Source organism: Ceraceosorus guamensis, assembly GCF_003144195.1.
Source record: "Ceraceosorus guamensis strain MCA 4658 unplaced genomic scaffold IE81scaffold_48, whole genome shotgun sequence".
NCBI classification, from domain to species: Eukaryota; Fungi; Basidiomycota; class Exobasidiomycetes; order Ceraceosorales; family Ceraceosoraceae; genus Ceraceosorus; species Ceraceosorus guamensis.
The window spans coordinates 25652-39774 of record NW_020290043.1 but is presented as its reverse complement, the minus strand read 5'-3'; the positions used below and the strand labels follow the sequence as shown (position 1 = coordinate 39774).

Sequence of the window (14123 nt, the reverse complement as noted above, 5' to 3'; positions counted from 1 at the left end):
TTCGCATGACTTGATGATGATTGTTGCTAACGATTAAGACCTTCTATACATGTGCTGTTGCTGCCTTGTTGCGTGCATCCAGTGCTTTGCCACGAGATCTGCAACGAGTCGCGATGACTAAATGCGGGCATTTACGATTTGTGATTCAAATTTTTCCTCAGCGACGGTCCTCTCTAGCACGCTTTTTGGCTGCCTTTGCCAATTCCCGCTTTCGTTCCAGCTCTTCCTCTCTACGGTCTTCTGCTCTTGCTTGACGCGCGCTTCTCAGCTCTTCGGCATAGACGCTCGCTGCGTCAGCCTCCATATCGTCATCGTCACTGTAGACATCTCGGCTCTCGTACCTGGCATTCAGGTCAGAGTTGGTTAGCGCGCCACTCGACGTCATCGAGATGACGAGTCAGCACTCACTTGCTACGATCCATACCGAGCGCAGCCCAGACCTGGGAGCGCACATCGTCTCGCTTGCTCTTCTTTCTGTATCTGCCCGCAGATGCGCCGCTCTCGCCTTCACTCCCATCCGACTCGTAGTCGTCAGAATCTTCCTCCTCGCTCTCACCGTCACTCTCTTCGTATCTCTGGGAGCGACCAGCCTCGGGCCGTCGGTCGATCATGCCAGCAGCTTTCTGTGCCTCTCTCCGTAGTGCTTTCCTCTCCGCATCTTCACGAATAAACTTCTCTCTAGGAGTCTCGCGGGCTGGGATGGAGACTTTCTCGGGCACAGGCAACGTCTCTTTGCCCGCATTCCTAGAGCCGCCTACGGCCAGCTTTTGCTTCGTCTTGCGAACCTCGTCATCCGAAGGCTTTTCCGATTTCGCGGCGGCGCCTTTAGAGGACAGCGGACGAAAAGGTGCACCTGGAAGAAAGTCTGCTGGGTTGACACCATAAGACTTCGTGGCCAGCGATTTCGAAGGGCGATCTTTGGAGGCTGCTCGAGCCTCAGGTTGTTCCGAAGAGGCGCTGCCAATCGTTGCCTTGAGCTCCGATTTCAAGGCTCTCTTGTGATCCGGCTGTTCCTCGTCGTCACTGCCAAAAAGACTATCATCCGACTGGTTCGGTTTTCTCCCACTCTCCATCAGGCGCTTCTTCTCCATTGCCTTCCGCCTGCGCTCGAGCGTCTCCAGTTCCGCCTGCTTGCGCTGAGCCTCTCTCACAAATGCGGGATCATCGCTCGCTCGAGCAGCCTTCAGTTCGCGCTCCACGTCTTCAATGCTCCTGTAGGTCTGACGACCAACACCAATGGCCAGCATCTCATTCTTTCTGTTGCCGACAAGGGCTGATGAGATATGCAGCGATCTTCCTGGCGTCATTGAGGCACGGTTCGTCGCGGGAGGAGCGGGTGGCTTCTTTTTTGGCCTTTTCGCTGGCTCGCCCCACATGGCTTGGTTCTTGCGCGCGCGCTGTTCCTCTCTGGTCAGGGTCGTGGTGCTTCCCGAGCGAGTACCCTTTGCTGAATCTATCAAGTCCTGTCGGAGCGATGAAGAGGCTGCATTGGACTGTGAGGAGCAGAGCCGAGAATTTAGGCTGCGACGGCGATTGTGCAAATTGGCTGAGAAGGGTTGATCCCACACACCTTTGCTGCGGTCCTCTTGCCCCTTGCTTTCTCCTCTGCTAATTTTCTCTCCCGCTCTGCTCTCTCGATCTTAGCAGCAGCTCTCGCCTCTTCCAGCTTCCTCCTGTGAAGTTCGTCATCTCTCTTTCTCTGCTCTGCCCTCACAGCTGCTTCCCTTTCCGCCTTTTGCTTTCTTTGCTCCAGCACCTGGGCTGCCTCTCTCTTGCTGCGCTCAGCAGCAGCTTTCCGGGCTCGCTCTGCTGCTAATGTGGCTTGCGAGGCTTGTGTTCTAGCAGCAGCTCGAGCTCGAAGTGCAACAAACTGAGAGCAAGAGTGAGCGAGGTGTGTGAATACGTGAAGGTGTGAGTACAGATCGGTAGACACGCGACATGTCTATCAATGCCTCACCTCGTCCTCTGCGGGCATCTCGCCCTCGCAGTGACTTGGGCTGAGCAGGACGGAGGAATGTCCGCAATAGCTTCGCTCAAATTTGATCTTTGACGTCGCTGAAGCTGATCGGCGTTGGACCGTGAATGGGAGCTTGTTGACGACGAAAGGGTGTCAGGCCAGCTCCACGTTTTGATGCGTTCATCGATTTGAAACCAGCATCCCGGCGGATATGTCGAGATGATGATGGCGCCGGCGATATCTCAGAGACTTTCGGGTGTTGTTCTTATGCAGGGCCAGCTAGTCGGAGTGGATGTAGTCGTGAGTCAAGGGCCACGATGGAGTCTGTCTGATGCGCCCCAGGCGGATGCAAGTAAGGGGCACGCACGTGATGGCATGAAGCGCGCCCTCCACACGCTGCTGGCCTCTGCAGGCTTGCTGACAGCTGACCCATGCATCACCCGCCATCGAAGGCGATCGTCTGCTTCAGGAGGAGGTACAAACAGGTTTGAGGTCTGATGAGTGTGAGTGTACGTCGCTGAGGTACGTCGAGCTCAGCATCGTGGGAGACAACGAGAGTCAACAGGAGTCACGACGCTGCTGAGCACCTTACACAACCTTGACCCTCTTTGTCCTGCTCGCCTCTCCGTTCGCTCGCCTACCTCGATCGCGCTCTACCGTCTCATGAATCGGCGCGTCAGCGCGATCCGACATCCACGCAACGCAATCACGAATCGTGAACAATTCGCACCGCATCATCTCCTTTCCACCACAGTTTGGAAAGTCGCCTCTACCCAGCAACGACCTCGTTTTGCGGATCGTCCGACTCTATGCATGGCCGCCATCTGACAGCATCCTCTCAAGTTGGACTTCGCAACGACGAGGCGACTAGCTGCGCACGCCGGTGGGCTTTGCGCTCAGCCGCAAGCGTCTTTGTTGGTCAGGCACTGTGCTGTGAGCGTTCGACATTATCACTCCACCAGGGTCACCTTCAACAAAAACGAAGCGGACAGGATGGCGAGCGACGATGCAGTGCCTACAGGACCGAGGCAACGCACCTCTAGGCGCGCTGCCCCTAACGGCTCAGCAAGACCACAGCCACGTGCCTCATCAAGCTCTTCTCCCACCTCGCCTACACCCTCGTCGACGCCCCTCTTTCCTGTCGGAGACATCTTTCCAATCCAGCTTGGGCCAGATGGCATTCATCGCGATGTGGCCGCACCCCCTTTCAGGGTGCGAGCAACCGGCCCGCGAGGCGCACCTCCATCCGGACCTTCTCCTGGATCAGCACCCACTTGGACAACTCAACAGGGTCAATCCAGTAGCTCACCTGCACGAAACGGGCCTCGTGGACAAATCGGAGTGCGCATTGCCTCGTTTGATGGTCCTGCGCAGCAGCCTCAGCTGCTCGCAAAGTCTTCACTCGCACGCGCCGCAGAGGTTCCTCTCAACGTGCCCAAAGGTCCCAGAAGGTCAGAGCCGCTGCCTGCTCGTCCTTCGCCTGCCGCTCGTGGTAGCAGCCCGGAGACGAGGAAAATGTATGCTTCTAGAGAAGTCGCGCTGGTGAGGCGAGCTTTGCAGAAGGTGGACGAGATGGGTCGCATAGAGAAGCAGCATCTCGCTTCTTGCCAAGAAAGTGGAGTGCGAGGAGTCGGCGGAGCTATACTGACCCTTTGGCAGGTGAGCGAGTGATGAGCAGCGTTGCTGAGACAGAACACTCTTACTCACACATGTCTTGATGCCGTGCCAGACATCGAGACCCGATGATCGATGGCAACACAAGAGGGAAGGTCTGCTGTGCAGAGTGCAAAAAGCCATCGACAAAGGCTGGCCCGATCAAGGTCTGATCGTCACTCCGTTCGGCAGCAGCGTGACAGGCTTGGAAGGCGCCGAGAGCGACATGGACTTGGTGCTGCTGGATCAGACAAGGCCGCTCGGAGCAGCTACTGTAAGTATGCTTGTTTCCCGGGGCGTGACTCGCGGCAGGATCGCCAGCAAGCTGGCTCACTTTGTCTCACATGACTTGTGTCGGATCGCTTTCAGCCACTTCATCTCACGTTGCCAAGTCCGAGGCCGGTGCGGCTTGTTCGCGGTATGCCGGACTTTTACGACGTCTACACCGTCAGCAAGGCGCTTAGACGGCAAGGCTTCGAGTCCGTCGTTCCAGTCGCCTACGCTGCCGTTCCGATCGGTGAGCGCTTTCGGATGAATCGTTGATGTTGTTTTGCTGTCGTCTGGCTGAACACCTTACTGCCATGGCTTGGGCATCTAGTCAAATTCAAGGACTCGAGAACCGGACTTGATCTGGACCTTAACATTAATGATCGCTTTGGGCTTCAGAATTCAGCACTGATCAAAGCTTACGCAGAGTTGAGACCCCAGCTGCTCCGACCGCTGATCTTCGCTGTCAAGCACTGGGCCAAACGAAGATTCTTGAACGATCCAGCTGGAAATTTTGGACAACCGTCTATGAGCAGTTATGCCCTCTCTCTCCTGGTCATACAGTATCTGCAGTCCACAGGCGACTTGCCCAATCTTCAATCTCCTCAGCTTCTGAGAGCTCTGAACATGCCCAAAGAACGCATGTGGAAACCTCCTCGGCCCCAAGCGCCGAATGTCATGGCTAAAATTTTGCAGGCGCGAGAGCGAGATCGCAAGCAAGGCAAGCACGTAGCTGAACTGGTCGGGGCAAAGTCGTACGAGACCACATTTACCTTTTTGCAGGGCCCGCACGAGTGTGCCGAGTACCGCCAAGAGCCACAAAGTCTTGCTGAGCAGCTTGAAGCACTTGGGACTGCCTTTGTCGGCTTCTTTGCGTGGCTGCGCGGAAGTTCGGAGCTGTTCAAGACTTCTGCAGCTTCTATCGTTGCTGGTGGCTTTATACCGAGGACACCGTACATGACTGAAGCGGAAAGGAAGCTGACGAAGAAGAAGAATCGAAAAGCTAGAACTCAGGCAGACTCGCAACACCGGCAAAAGGAGTCTACCGCTTTGATTCGGACCACAGATGGTCAGCAGACCAGCAACGACATCGAGGTCGAAGCATCGGACACGACTGCGGTTTCTGAAGAACCTGACGACTCTGCCGTGTCCGTGGACGAGTCGATAGAACTATCAGAGCCTCCTAGAGATAGCGATCATGGCGGCGAGAAGTCTGATCCAGCAGCGGGGAGAGCTTTCGATGAATCTGCTCCACGTCACTGGGACGATTCTGACACCACAGACGTCATCTCACTAGATCGATACGACGAGCCAGAGTCGTGGGCCAACAACCCCATCGTCGTGCAAGGTGAGGAGGAGTTGGGTTGACGTCAAAGCATGGGCCTCATGATTCTTCGCTAACAGCCAACGACCTGCTCAGATCCCTTCATCGTCGACCGTAATTGCAGCGGGGCGATCAGGGAGGTGACAGCTCAAAGATTCGAAGACGAGGTCGAAAGAGCCACTGGCATGCTTGCACGGGCGCTGCAGGCGAGGAGAGGCGCGCAGTCCAGCGCCGCATTGGTCCTGGCTGACCTTTGCGAAGACGTTCGCATTGCAGATGCGGGTTATTACGTGCATGATGTTGAGGAGCGGACAGTGGGCATGGCCATTTCCAGAAGTCCCACGACTTTCATCCGACCCGAAATGCCTGAATCTTTTGGTCGAAACGGCTCGAGAATTTTGGCACTGCTAGACCCGCCAGAGCGCGACGAGCTTGATCAGCTCTTGCAAATGCAGGCTTTGGAGGATGAGTTGGAGAGAAACACGCGCCAAACACGGGCTGTGGTTGAGAGACGCGAGATCATGGCCGGCAGAGAAGGGAAGCGACAGCAACGAGGTGGCGTTCGAAATAGAGCGAAACGAGACACAAACCAGCATAGCTCGGAAAGTCAAGACAAGCCGCTCGGGACGACTCAAGCGCAGTAAACAAGTTTGGAAAACATCGCACGGGAATATTGCGAGAGACGATGGAGGGTGCCCGAAGCAGCTCGCAAACCTGAACACCGGTGAGACGTGCACGAGAATCGAGACAGGTTTCACCCAGAGACGAGGCATCAAAGTCTTTGACGCCTCGCGTCTGACTGATGAAGCTTGTCTCGATCTTCGTGCAAAAGTCCCGCGCTGTGCCACCGCCCTCTCCATGCCTTATTCCTCATGCGTTGAACACACATGTTCCTTTCATCCCACTTCCAAACCATGGGCACCTTGTATTCACACGTTACCGGCATTCCCCCGCCTGCACTTCTCCCTGACAGCTTCTGTCCCGCCAACCTCCGCTACAACCCAACACAGTAATTCCTCGTGCTTTTTTCGGGGTTTGAGCTGACATGGCCCAGGACTGTGAGGAAGACAAGACTGACCACGCAAAGCTGAGAGCTTGTGCGCCAAATACACGTGAATGATGACCATTTAGAGATTGCGAAGCGTTGTCGAAGAGCTACAAGGTGACCTGTTCTACTCTTCGTGCTCGGCCAACAATCGATGCCCCTCTTTTGAGTTGTAGAATTGGTTCTTTGCGACACTGCACGGCACAAAGTGGCGAGTCACACAAGTGAATGCGCCGGTCAGCCCTGGACAGCTTGGAGGGCGTGCGCAGGAACAAGCACTCACGACCAAGAGTAGATGCCGTAACCGGCTGCGAAGGGAATGCCAAAGTAGGTCATGCGCGCCATGATTCTCTTGAAGCCGAAGAAGAGGTAACCATGCAGCGCTCCCTTCATGGGATTTTGCTGAAAGGGAGAGATGGCTGAGTGTGACGCAAGAGAATGGAAGAGGGATGAGGGAATAGTCGATGGACACGCTCAGTCGGATCGGACGTGACAGGAGCTCCGCTGATCCGTGCATTGGCCACCCGGGGCTGGAGATGGCATCTTTTGAGATGCAAGCCAGCTTCGCAATCTCGCACGCAGCGAGCCGCTGCCCCACTTCCTCGCACGCCTTCACGTAACGCGCTCCAGATGTGCTCCGGCTTCGGGAGGATACAGCTACAACGTTCCGCCGGCGTACTCACAGTACTGGATCAGACCCTTTTGCTTGGGACCTCCAAAATCGCCCCACCATCCCATCTAGTCGCATTCGCATCCGCGCCAAGGCAAGGCAAGAAAAGAATGCGGAGCGCACAGCAGCAACAGAAATCGAGAGGACGAATATGGAGAGGAGGGGAAAGAGTGAGCATCAGCATCGCTACGTCTTCCACAGACTGCCGGGAGAGGGAGCGTACAAGGCATGCATGTACTCACGTACTTCTTGCCCGTGGGCATACCGCTCTCGACGGGAGCTGATGGCCTCATCTTGTGTGTGAAAGTACTTCAAACAGCTAGCTTCTGGAATCGTACCGTATCCTGCTCGCGCTGCTCAGGACCGAATGTGTGGTCGAGGCTCGATGGGACGTGGGTGAAGTATGTCTCTTGGTTGGAATGCAGAGCAGTAGTTGCAGTCAGCAGACGTGTCCAGATGTGCGCATTCACCCATCAAGTTGAGCGTCGCTGCCCTCATCCAATCGCGATTTCTAACCACACGTCGGTCATGGATCTGTTGCCTGGCTCGGGTTGGCTGTCGTCCGGCCCACGTCGGGGCAGTGAGGCCACGTGGCTGAACGAGTTGAAACACGTGACGCGTTCATCTTCACTCCCTTGCTTCAGTCACGTGACTTTTAGTCGCCCAGAACCGAAAAGCTGATGGACTGAGCACGGCGACTAAATCTCCACGCTGAGTCTTCAAGTTTATTGAGTAATCAGTGATGAAGATGCTGTCCCCTAAACTTGCAAGTGGTTGAGAAGCCTCATGCTGCCGTCAAGGAATTGAATTACGAATCTAGAAACCGCTTGCGGTGGGGCGGCGAGAGGATATCCCGACGCGTCCGTCATACCCCACCGCACGACACGCATATCCAACAGCAGCAGCAGCAGCATGGAGCACGCGTGCGGCTCGATGCACGGATACGTCAATTGAATGCACACCTGTGCAATAAAGTCACGAGTATATGGCAGCAACGTCTACAATACAACAGCTAAGCCATGCAAGAGTCACGCATATACGCACAGGATTCCAATAAGGAGGAAAGCGTCCGTCGGTGCATCCTGTAGCGACGACCGGCACCTTCCAATCTTTGATATGCTGCTGCGCCCGCTGCACCTGATCGCGGTGCATGTGCACGACTGCAGTGACTGTTGTGACTGTGACTGCGACTGCGACTGCGACTGCGACTGCGACTGCGACTGCGACTGCAGCTGTACCGTATACCGGTACAGCCACTCGGGCTGCATGCATCAGGGAGCCCGGTTGCAGGGTGAGCGCAATCAAGGCGATGATGATGATCGGACATGCGAAAGCGGCGCACGCGATGAAATGGTGACTGATTCGGCTTGGCTCGGCTTGCCTCTCTCGTCGCTCCTTGTCTGTACAAAGCGCGCCATCCATTCCGACTCTCCACTCTGCTCTACCACATGCCTCCTGCTTTTTGCTGTGCAGAAGTCTCTTTGGCATCTCGTGGTACCACCTCTCCATAGCATCATCACGCCACGCAGCAATCCAAACGTCATGTCGTACGCATCAGTCGCAGCCAAGGATGCTCCTCCTCAGAGCGAGCAACCAGTCCCGTCAGCGCACTACGCCGAGGGCCGAAACGCAGGCAACTAGTGAGTATCTGCGTCCGCCTCTAATCATCGAGACGACTGTCCGGTCTGTGATGGCCCGGGCCTCAAGCTAACGCACACGCACACGTTCACTTCATCACTGCGCGGCCTGAGCAGCACGAGCGCCCATCCAGACGTAGACTCTGGTAAGGTCAACATCGTGCCTAGCGGAACGGACTTGGATCATATCAGGACCGAGTCCGCCGAAGAGGCTGACAAGGCTATCCAACGAGCTCGTGCGGAAGCCGAGAGGGCTCAAAAGGAAGCCAAGGATTTGTCAGAGAGGGCAAAGAAGCAGGCTGGAAAGGCTGAGAAGAGGTGAGTCGCCGTCTTGGAGCTCTAACGCTCATGTCGGGTCTAGCTACGCAGGTCTTTCCCTCAGCCGCTAATCACCGAGTGCGCAAATAATGCTGTGTCCACAGAGTCTCCAAGGCCGCTTCGGACGCATCCAAGCAAGTTGGAGCATTCTGGCAAAAGTTCTCCTCGGAGCCCGCATACTGGGCCTCGACGCTCGGAGCAGGTGAGTGCTGTATCATGCGCTCGATCAATCTCTCGACTCTTCTGCGAAAGTGTGCTGCTGCTGACATTCAGAATTTGCGCCGACCGACGTAGTCAATGTTGCTCTTCTGGGAGGAATTGGAATATATGCCTATGCGAACCGCGACCAAGCGCGAAGCTGGGATCGTCGTTTGGTCAGCGGCGCGGCCGTCGGAATCCTTAGCTTGCTTGGACTGCAGAGCTACGCAGCTACGGAAGCGGCCAGACGTCAAAAAGGCAAAAAGTAGAACAAGGTCGTTCGCTTTAACGTCGCGATGCCCATTGGATGAGGGCAACATTCTCGGAGCTGGGTGCTTGTACGATCTATCTCACCATTCTTTCGCGAAAATCAATGTATACACACAGTCTTTGGACGAGTGCATGAGCTACGTCGAAGCGCTTTGGAACGAATGTCAATCAGTCTGGTATGATGCGCGCTTGCAAGTGAGATGGAAAACTTTGATTGGTCACTGATGCATGCGCGCAAAAACTGGAAATGTGGCAGGCAAGTGATAAACAGGAATCAAGATGCAAGACGTGCAGCACTTCTGCGTTCTACAGGCGTATCCGTATCAATGTCCTTTCCCTCGCTTTCCACTCGTGCGTTCAGCGCATGTTGTCCCAAAGCTTTGCGCGGCGGCAAAACGAGTCTGGTGGGCTTGATCGAAAGTCCAGAAACGGATCGTTGATGCGTCTGCTGCCTTTGCTGCGCGTTGTTCGATTCCCGAGAGGGACTTCGCGAAGGCACTCTACGGGAAGAGACTCTCGGTGCCTCGTCGTCGTCCAAGAGCTCGTCGCGCACCTCTTCTTCGTCATCTGAGTCTCCGTAGCCATATGCGGCGGCTCGGGTCATCCTCAAGCCTCTTGGCTTTTGGCCATCTTTGTCCTTTGGCAGCGGCGGTGGTATGAGAGTGTCAGCAGGAGAGAGACTAGCGGTGCGATCGGCACTTGATGGACTGCCTGGCGGTTCCAGTGATGCTCTTAAACTAGTCCGACGGCTGCCACCGAAGAGCGATGCGCCTTCCGGTCTTGCAGAAGTCGGCGTCATGAGCGGCGAGCCAGTCGTTGCGAATGCTAAGCGACTCTGCAGTGGCGGACGACTCGCAGCCACTTTTCTAGCCAGCTCGTCGACCTTCTCGAGTGTGCCTTCTGGTAGGATAGGTACAGGCTGCCAGAATGCCCCGGCAGAGACGCCCTTGCCTTGAGCAAAGAGGCTCGACGTCCGGCTCGACACGCTCACACCTGTCCGAGCGGAAGAAGCCCAGCTATCCTCGCTCTGGCCGTCGTCCGACCTGCTTGGAGACCGTGAACCGTCGCCATAGCCGCTCGCTGAGATGGCAGGACTTCCCGGTCTGCTGCTCGCGAACGGAGACTGCGCCAGACCGCCCGCTGCGCTTTGCTGAGCTATGCGTAGGCCGGGCGTACCAGTGCCTTGAAAGTGTCCTCGACCGAAACCGAACGCATCTCCGGGACTGACAATGAGAGCTGCCGGCTCCGAAGGCAAGCTGGGAGGATGCATTGAGCCAAAGTCAGTCAAGATTCGGCCAGATATCTACCTCGGCCCCCTGAGCACTCACGCAAATGGAAGCATATCGCGACTGTTCAGCAGTTCAGTGCGTCTCGCAAGCTCGTCAAATTCGTCCGAGAAGGTTCCACCAGTGGCGCCCCACGGAGGATGATAATCAGCGACGCTCTTGCCAGGCACGAACAGAGAGTTGACGAGGTCCTGCGTTTTCAAAGCGAGCTCGTCTTCTCTCGTCATCGGGAGCATCGAATCGGCGAAGAGGGTGTCCAGCGTCTCCTCTTCGGCTGTTGCGGGGCTCGGCGAGCGACTATCAGGGGTGCAGCCATGCTGTGTCTCCGTGCCACTTCGGTGATGCACGTGTGGCTTGGCGTTTGCCCTGGCCCTGGCTCGCGCCTTTTCAACCTCTTCCTCCTGTCGCGAAGCCTGCTTCTGCTGCAGCTCTTGCTGCCGCCGCTCCCAATCCTTTTGCAGCTGTTCGAGGTACTGCGCGCAGTCCGGGCTCATGCGCGGCTCGCCCACCTGATAGCGATAGTCGCGCACGGCCCTGCGCAGCTGCAACGGGTTCAGCACCCGCATTCCTTGCATCGTTGAGAGCAGGTCGACAAACTCTTGCAGCGTAGACTGAGATTGCAGCCACGAGATGAGCTGACGAAGGGGCTCAAAATGCACGTTGATGATGGACAGAGGCAGCGCGTTGGATCGCGCCCAATCTTCGAGTGCAGAAACGTTGAGTCGAATTTGCATGGCTCGAGACTGACACAAATACTTGCGCCTTGTCAGAACCCGGTTGAAGAGCTCGCAGCCGACCCAAAAGAACACCTGCGACAGCGCTTGAACGATGATGATCGGATTGATCTCGTAGAGCTGAAGAACGTGCAATGTCGCCGTCAGCAGAGCTGTGATCGTCCGTGGAGAGGGCTTTGCGAGTAAACTTTCAGCTGACATGTCGCGCGAGTCTTCCTTGTAATTCTGTGCCGACAGAGAGCTTGGACGCGTTCTCCGTGTGGAGCTGGAGTGCGCTTCGAGCCCAGCCGATCGTCCAGGCGATGGATGAGGTTGTCGCCATGCGTCTTTCGTGCTGGTCTGAGGTGAGCCTGACAGAGCGCTCGCAGGTGTGGCAACTTTGCTGGAGTCAGCTTCAGGTGTGGCAGGCTCGCGTCTGCCGAAGATTTGGCTCAAGGGTCGTCTAGGCGTTGGCGAGCTGTTTGATGCGGAGGGCACACGACCGGCCGAGGCGGAATTGGGACTTGCGCCCAAGCCTTTGACACTACCAGTAAGATTATCGGTCAGCTTTTGCATGAACTTCCACTCGCTCTCAAAGCGGACCTCTTCGTGACCCGGTATGGCATCGTAATCGAGAATGGCTGCATCCATGACCCTGTCAATCCGCCTTTCGACGTCCCGGATGACAAAGGCGTAAATTTCAGTGATGACGTCGGCCAAGAGTTCCCGGTGTTCTGCCATCTGCGGCTTTTGAGATAGAGCCAAATCGCGCTGAGTGTAGTGCAGCAACAAGCAGCAATTGAAAAGCCAAAAGGCAATGATGCTCAAATCTTCTGATGTGGCGTAGATAATGTCTTCAATCCTCTGTATGGACCCAAGAATCACCTCTTCCAGTAGGATGTCCGAGTCGTACTGCGCAGCGAAGCGTGCGCACAGGAAGATGAAGTTGGCAGGTGCTGCACGGGCTGTCCATGGCGCGCGCATTGGCTTAGCGCTCGAGACAAATTGCTCCAGCATCAAGGGTAGCTCTTCGAGAGATACGACCAGCATCTGCGAGTGCAGTACTTCGTCCCATCGAAATTCGGCGCTGAGCGGATCGGCCCCCACTTCGAGAGCCCCGCATCCTGAAGCTAGTCCGAAGCGATGAAGATGGTTCAGGGTGCGCTTCCGACTGCTCAGTCTCTTGCCCTTCCTCTTGGCAGTCCGCCGTTCTGGAGGGCTTACTTCAGACTCGGGCGGCGGTCCTCCGATCACGTTTGAATAGTCCAGTTCCAGCAACACAGCAGCATCCATAAGGGCTCGCCGGCGGGCCTCTGCCACTTCGCGGGCCTTCAGGTCTGCTGCCGCCAGCTGGACTCGCTCGTCACGGCCGATCAGCCTCCTAAGGCCCGTGCTTCCAAGGCTACCTTCTCTGTAATGCGAGGAAAGAGCTGCAAGCGGCGATCTTAGCCCCTGTAGTGCAGGGGATGGCGATGCTTGAGGGTGCGATGGAAGAGGAGAGCCGGGAGCTGATCCCGCTCCTCTCGATAGCGGCGATGCTGCATCGTGAGGCTGTCGTAGAAGCGCGTTGGGGTCTCGAAGGATATTCTGAAGGTGTTCGTAGACCAGATCGACAATAAGCTCACGATCTGCAGCTTGCTGCTTCTCTTCAGCGTCGAGCGGCATGGCCAATCGACTCGGCCCAGCGTCCGCATGCTGGCTGCTCTCCTCTCCGGCGATTGCGGATAGGACAAAGTCCTCGCAAGAGGTGCCGCGCGAGCTTCTGGCTCTCACGTCGGCCCCATGCGAGAGCAGAAACGCCACCAAAGGTGCGTTGCTGCTGTTTATAGCCCACATGAGGGGTGTCCAGCCATCTGCACGGGGCAAGCGACGGGTGTCAGAGCCGCATCGAAGATTCGCTGCTTGCACTGCGCGACTTACATGAATCCCTCTCATCGAGCTCAGCGCCTGCTTGGACCAGCATGTGCACAATGTCAACATGTCCTCCAGACGCTGCCAGAACCATTGCACCGCTGCCGTTCTCATCCCTCGCGTTTCTGAGGTCGATCTCTGCTAGCGCTATAGCCTCTGGCTGCGCATCTTTTGAAAGCCGAGAATCTTCCGCCTGCGATCTGACCTGCAGAATCCAAGTGACGAGATCCGAGTCGCCGAATGTGCAGGCTCGGAGAAGAGCTCTGGTCAATCGTGCGGACTTTTCTGGCGTGCCGCCAGCAAATTGCGCGACGGGCTGACTTGCCAAAGACTGGACGAACAGCAATGATGGGCAGAGCTCGCTCAAGGGGTTCTGAAGCGTGAGGGAGTCTTCTTCGCCTGCTGGTATATGCTCCTCGTGGATTTGCGCGGCTGACCCACTTGGCACAGCAGCAAGTCCAGACATGACGAGGGGCGATGACGCCAGAATTCAAGCAGGCTCTCCGTAGACCTATTGCCAATGGAATGCGTGTCTGGCTATACGCTCGAGATGGCCCTGCTGTTTCGTGTGCCTGTGACTTGGCGAAGCGAGGCTGTGGATGTCAAGGCAAGGCGATTTGCAAGCAGCAAGAGCTCATTCGTACCATGCTCGAGTCCACGTTCCAAATTTCGTGTGTGCGAGAGAGTCTATAATGTTGATCAGCAGGGAGTTGGTGTCTCGCATGTCTCGCCCCGTACGCGCTTGCTATGCTGTACAATCGTGAATGTCAGAATGAAAGAGGTTAGTGGGAGTGGCAAAGCAACACCTGGTGGATTGGTGAATTTCGAGGCATTCTGGAGTCAAGTGATCAAATGAATGTCTCCCCTCATGCAT

General features: G+C 56.3%; 5 protein-coding genes across 5 annotated transcripts; 2 read left to right on the top strand and 3 right to left on the bottom strand.

Moving 5' to 3' along the window:
* Positions 1-49: 49 nt before the first annotated feature.
* IE81DRAFT_324856 (hypothetical protein) lies at positions 50-1464 on the bottom strand. The gene is made up of 2 exons (XM_025514349.1): positions 409-1464; positions 50-341 (listed from the first exon to the last, which is right to left on the bottom strand). The coding sequence occupies exons 1-2, from the start codon at positions 1305-1307 to the stop codon at positions 158-160; spliced, it is 1083 nt and encodes a 360-aa protein (XP_025368294.1). The 5' UTR covers positions 1308-1464; the 3' UTR covers positions 50-157.
* Positions 1465-2469: 1005 nt separating this feature from the next.
* On the top strand, positions 2470-6316 carry IE81DRAFT_324853 (hypothetical protein). Its single transcript, XM_025514348.1, has 5 exons — positions 2470-3616; positions 3687-3884; positions 3980-4127; positions 4209-5225; positions 5298-6316. The coding sequence occupies exons 1-5, from the start codon at positions 2951-2953 to the stop codon at positions 5843-5845; spliced, it is 2577 nt and encodes an 858-aa protein (XP_025368293.1). The 5' UTR covers positions 2470-2950; the 3' UTR covers positions 5846-6316.
* A 57-nt stretch (positions 6317-6373) lies between these two features.
* IE81DRAFT_292316 (putative ubiquinol-cytochrome c reductase complex 11 kDa protein) lies at positions 6374-7209 on the bottom strand (the record flags this gene model as incomplete). The annotated part of the gene is made up of 4 exons (XM_025511951.1): positions 6374-6440; positions 6530-6665; positions 6930-6984; positions 7159-7209. 4 exons carry the CDS (start codon positions 7207-7209, stop codon positions 6374-6376), a joined length of 309 nt encoding a protein of 102 aa, XP_025368292.1.
* A 1249-nt stretch (positions 7210-8458) lies between these two features.
* Positions 8459-9338, top strand: IE81DRAFT_292313 (hypothetical protein; the record flags this gene model as incomplete). Its single annotated transcript, XM_025511950.1, has 4 exons — positions 8459-8556; positions 8668-8871; positions 8976-9073; positions 9166-9338. The coding sequence occupies 4 exons, from the start codon at positions 8459-8461 to the stop codon at positions 9336-9338; spliced, it is 573 nt and encodes a 190-aa protein (XP_025368291.1).
* A 174-nt stretch (positions 9339-9512) lies between these two features.
* On the bottom strand, positions 9513-14084 carry IE81DRAFT_304078 (hypothetical protein). The gene is made up of 3 exons (XM_025512290.1): positions 13259-14084; positions 10668-13191; positions 9513-10595 (listed from the first exon to the last, which is right to left on the bottom strand). The coding sequence occupies exons 1-3, from the start codon at positions 13713-13715 to the stop codon at positions 9614-9616; spliced, it is 3963 nt and encodes a 1320-aa protein (XP_025368290.1). The 5' UTR covers positions 13716-14084; the 3' UTR covers positions 9513-9613.
* Positions 14085-14123: the final 39 nt, after the last annotated feature.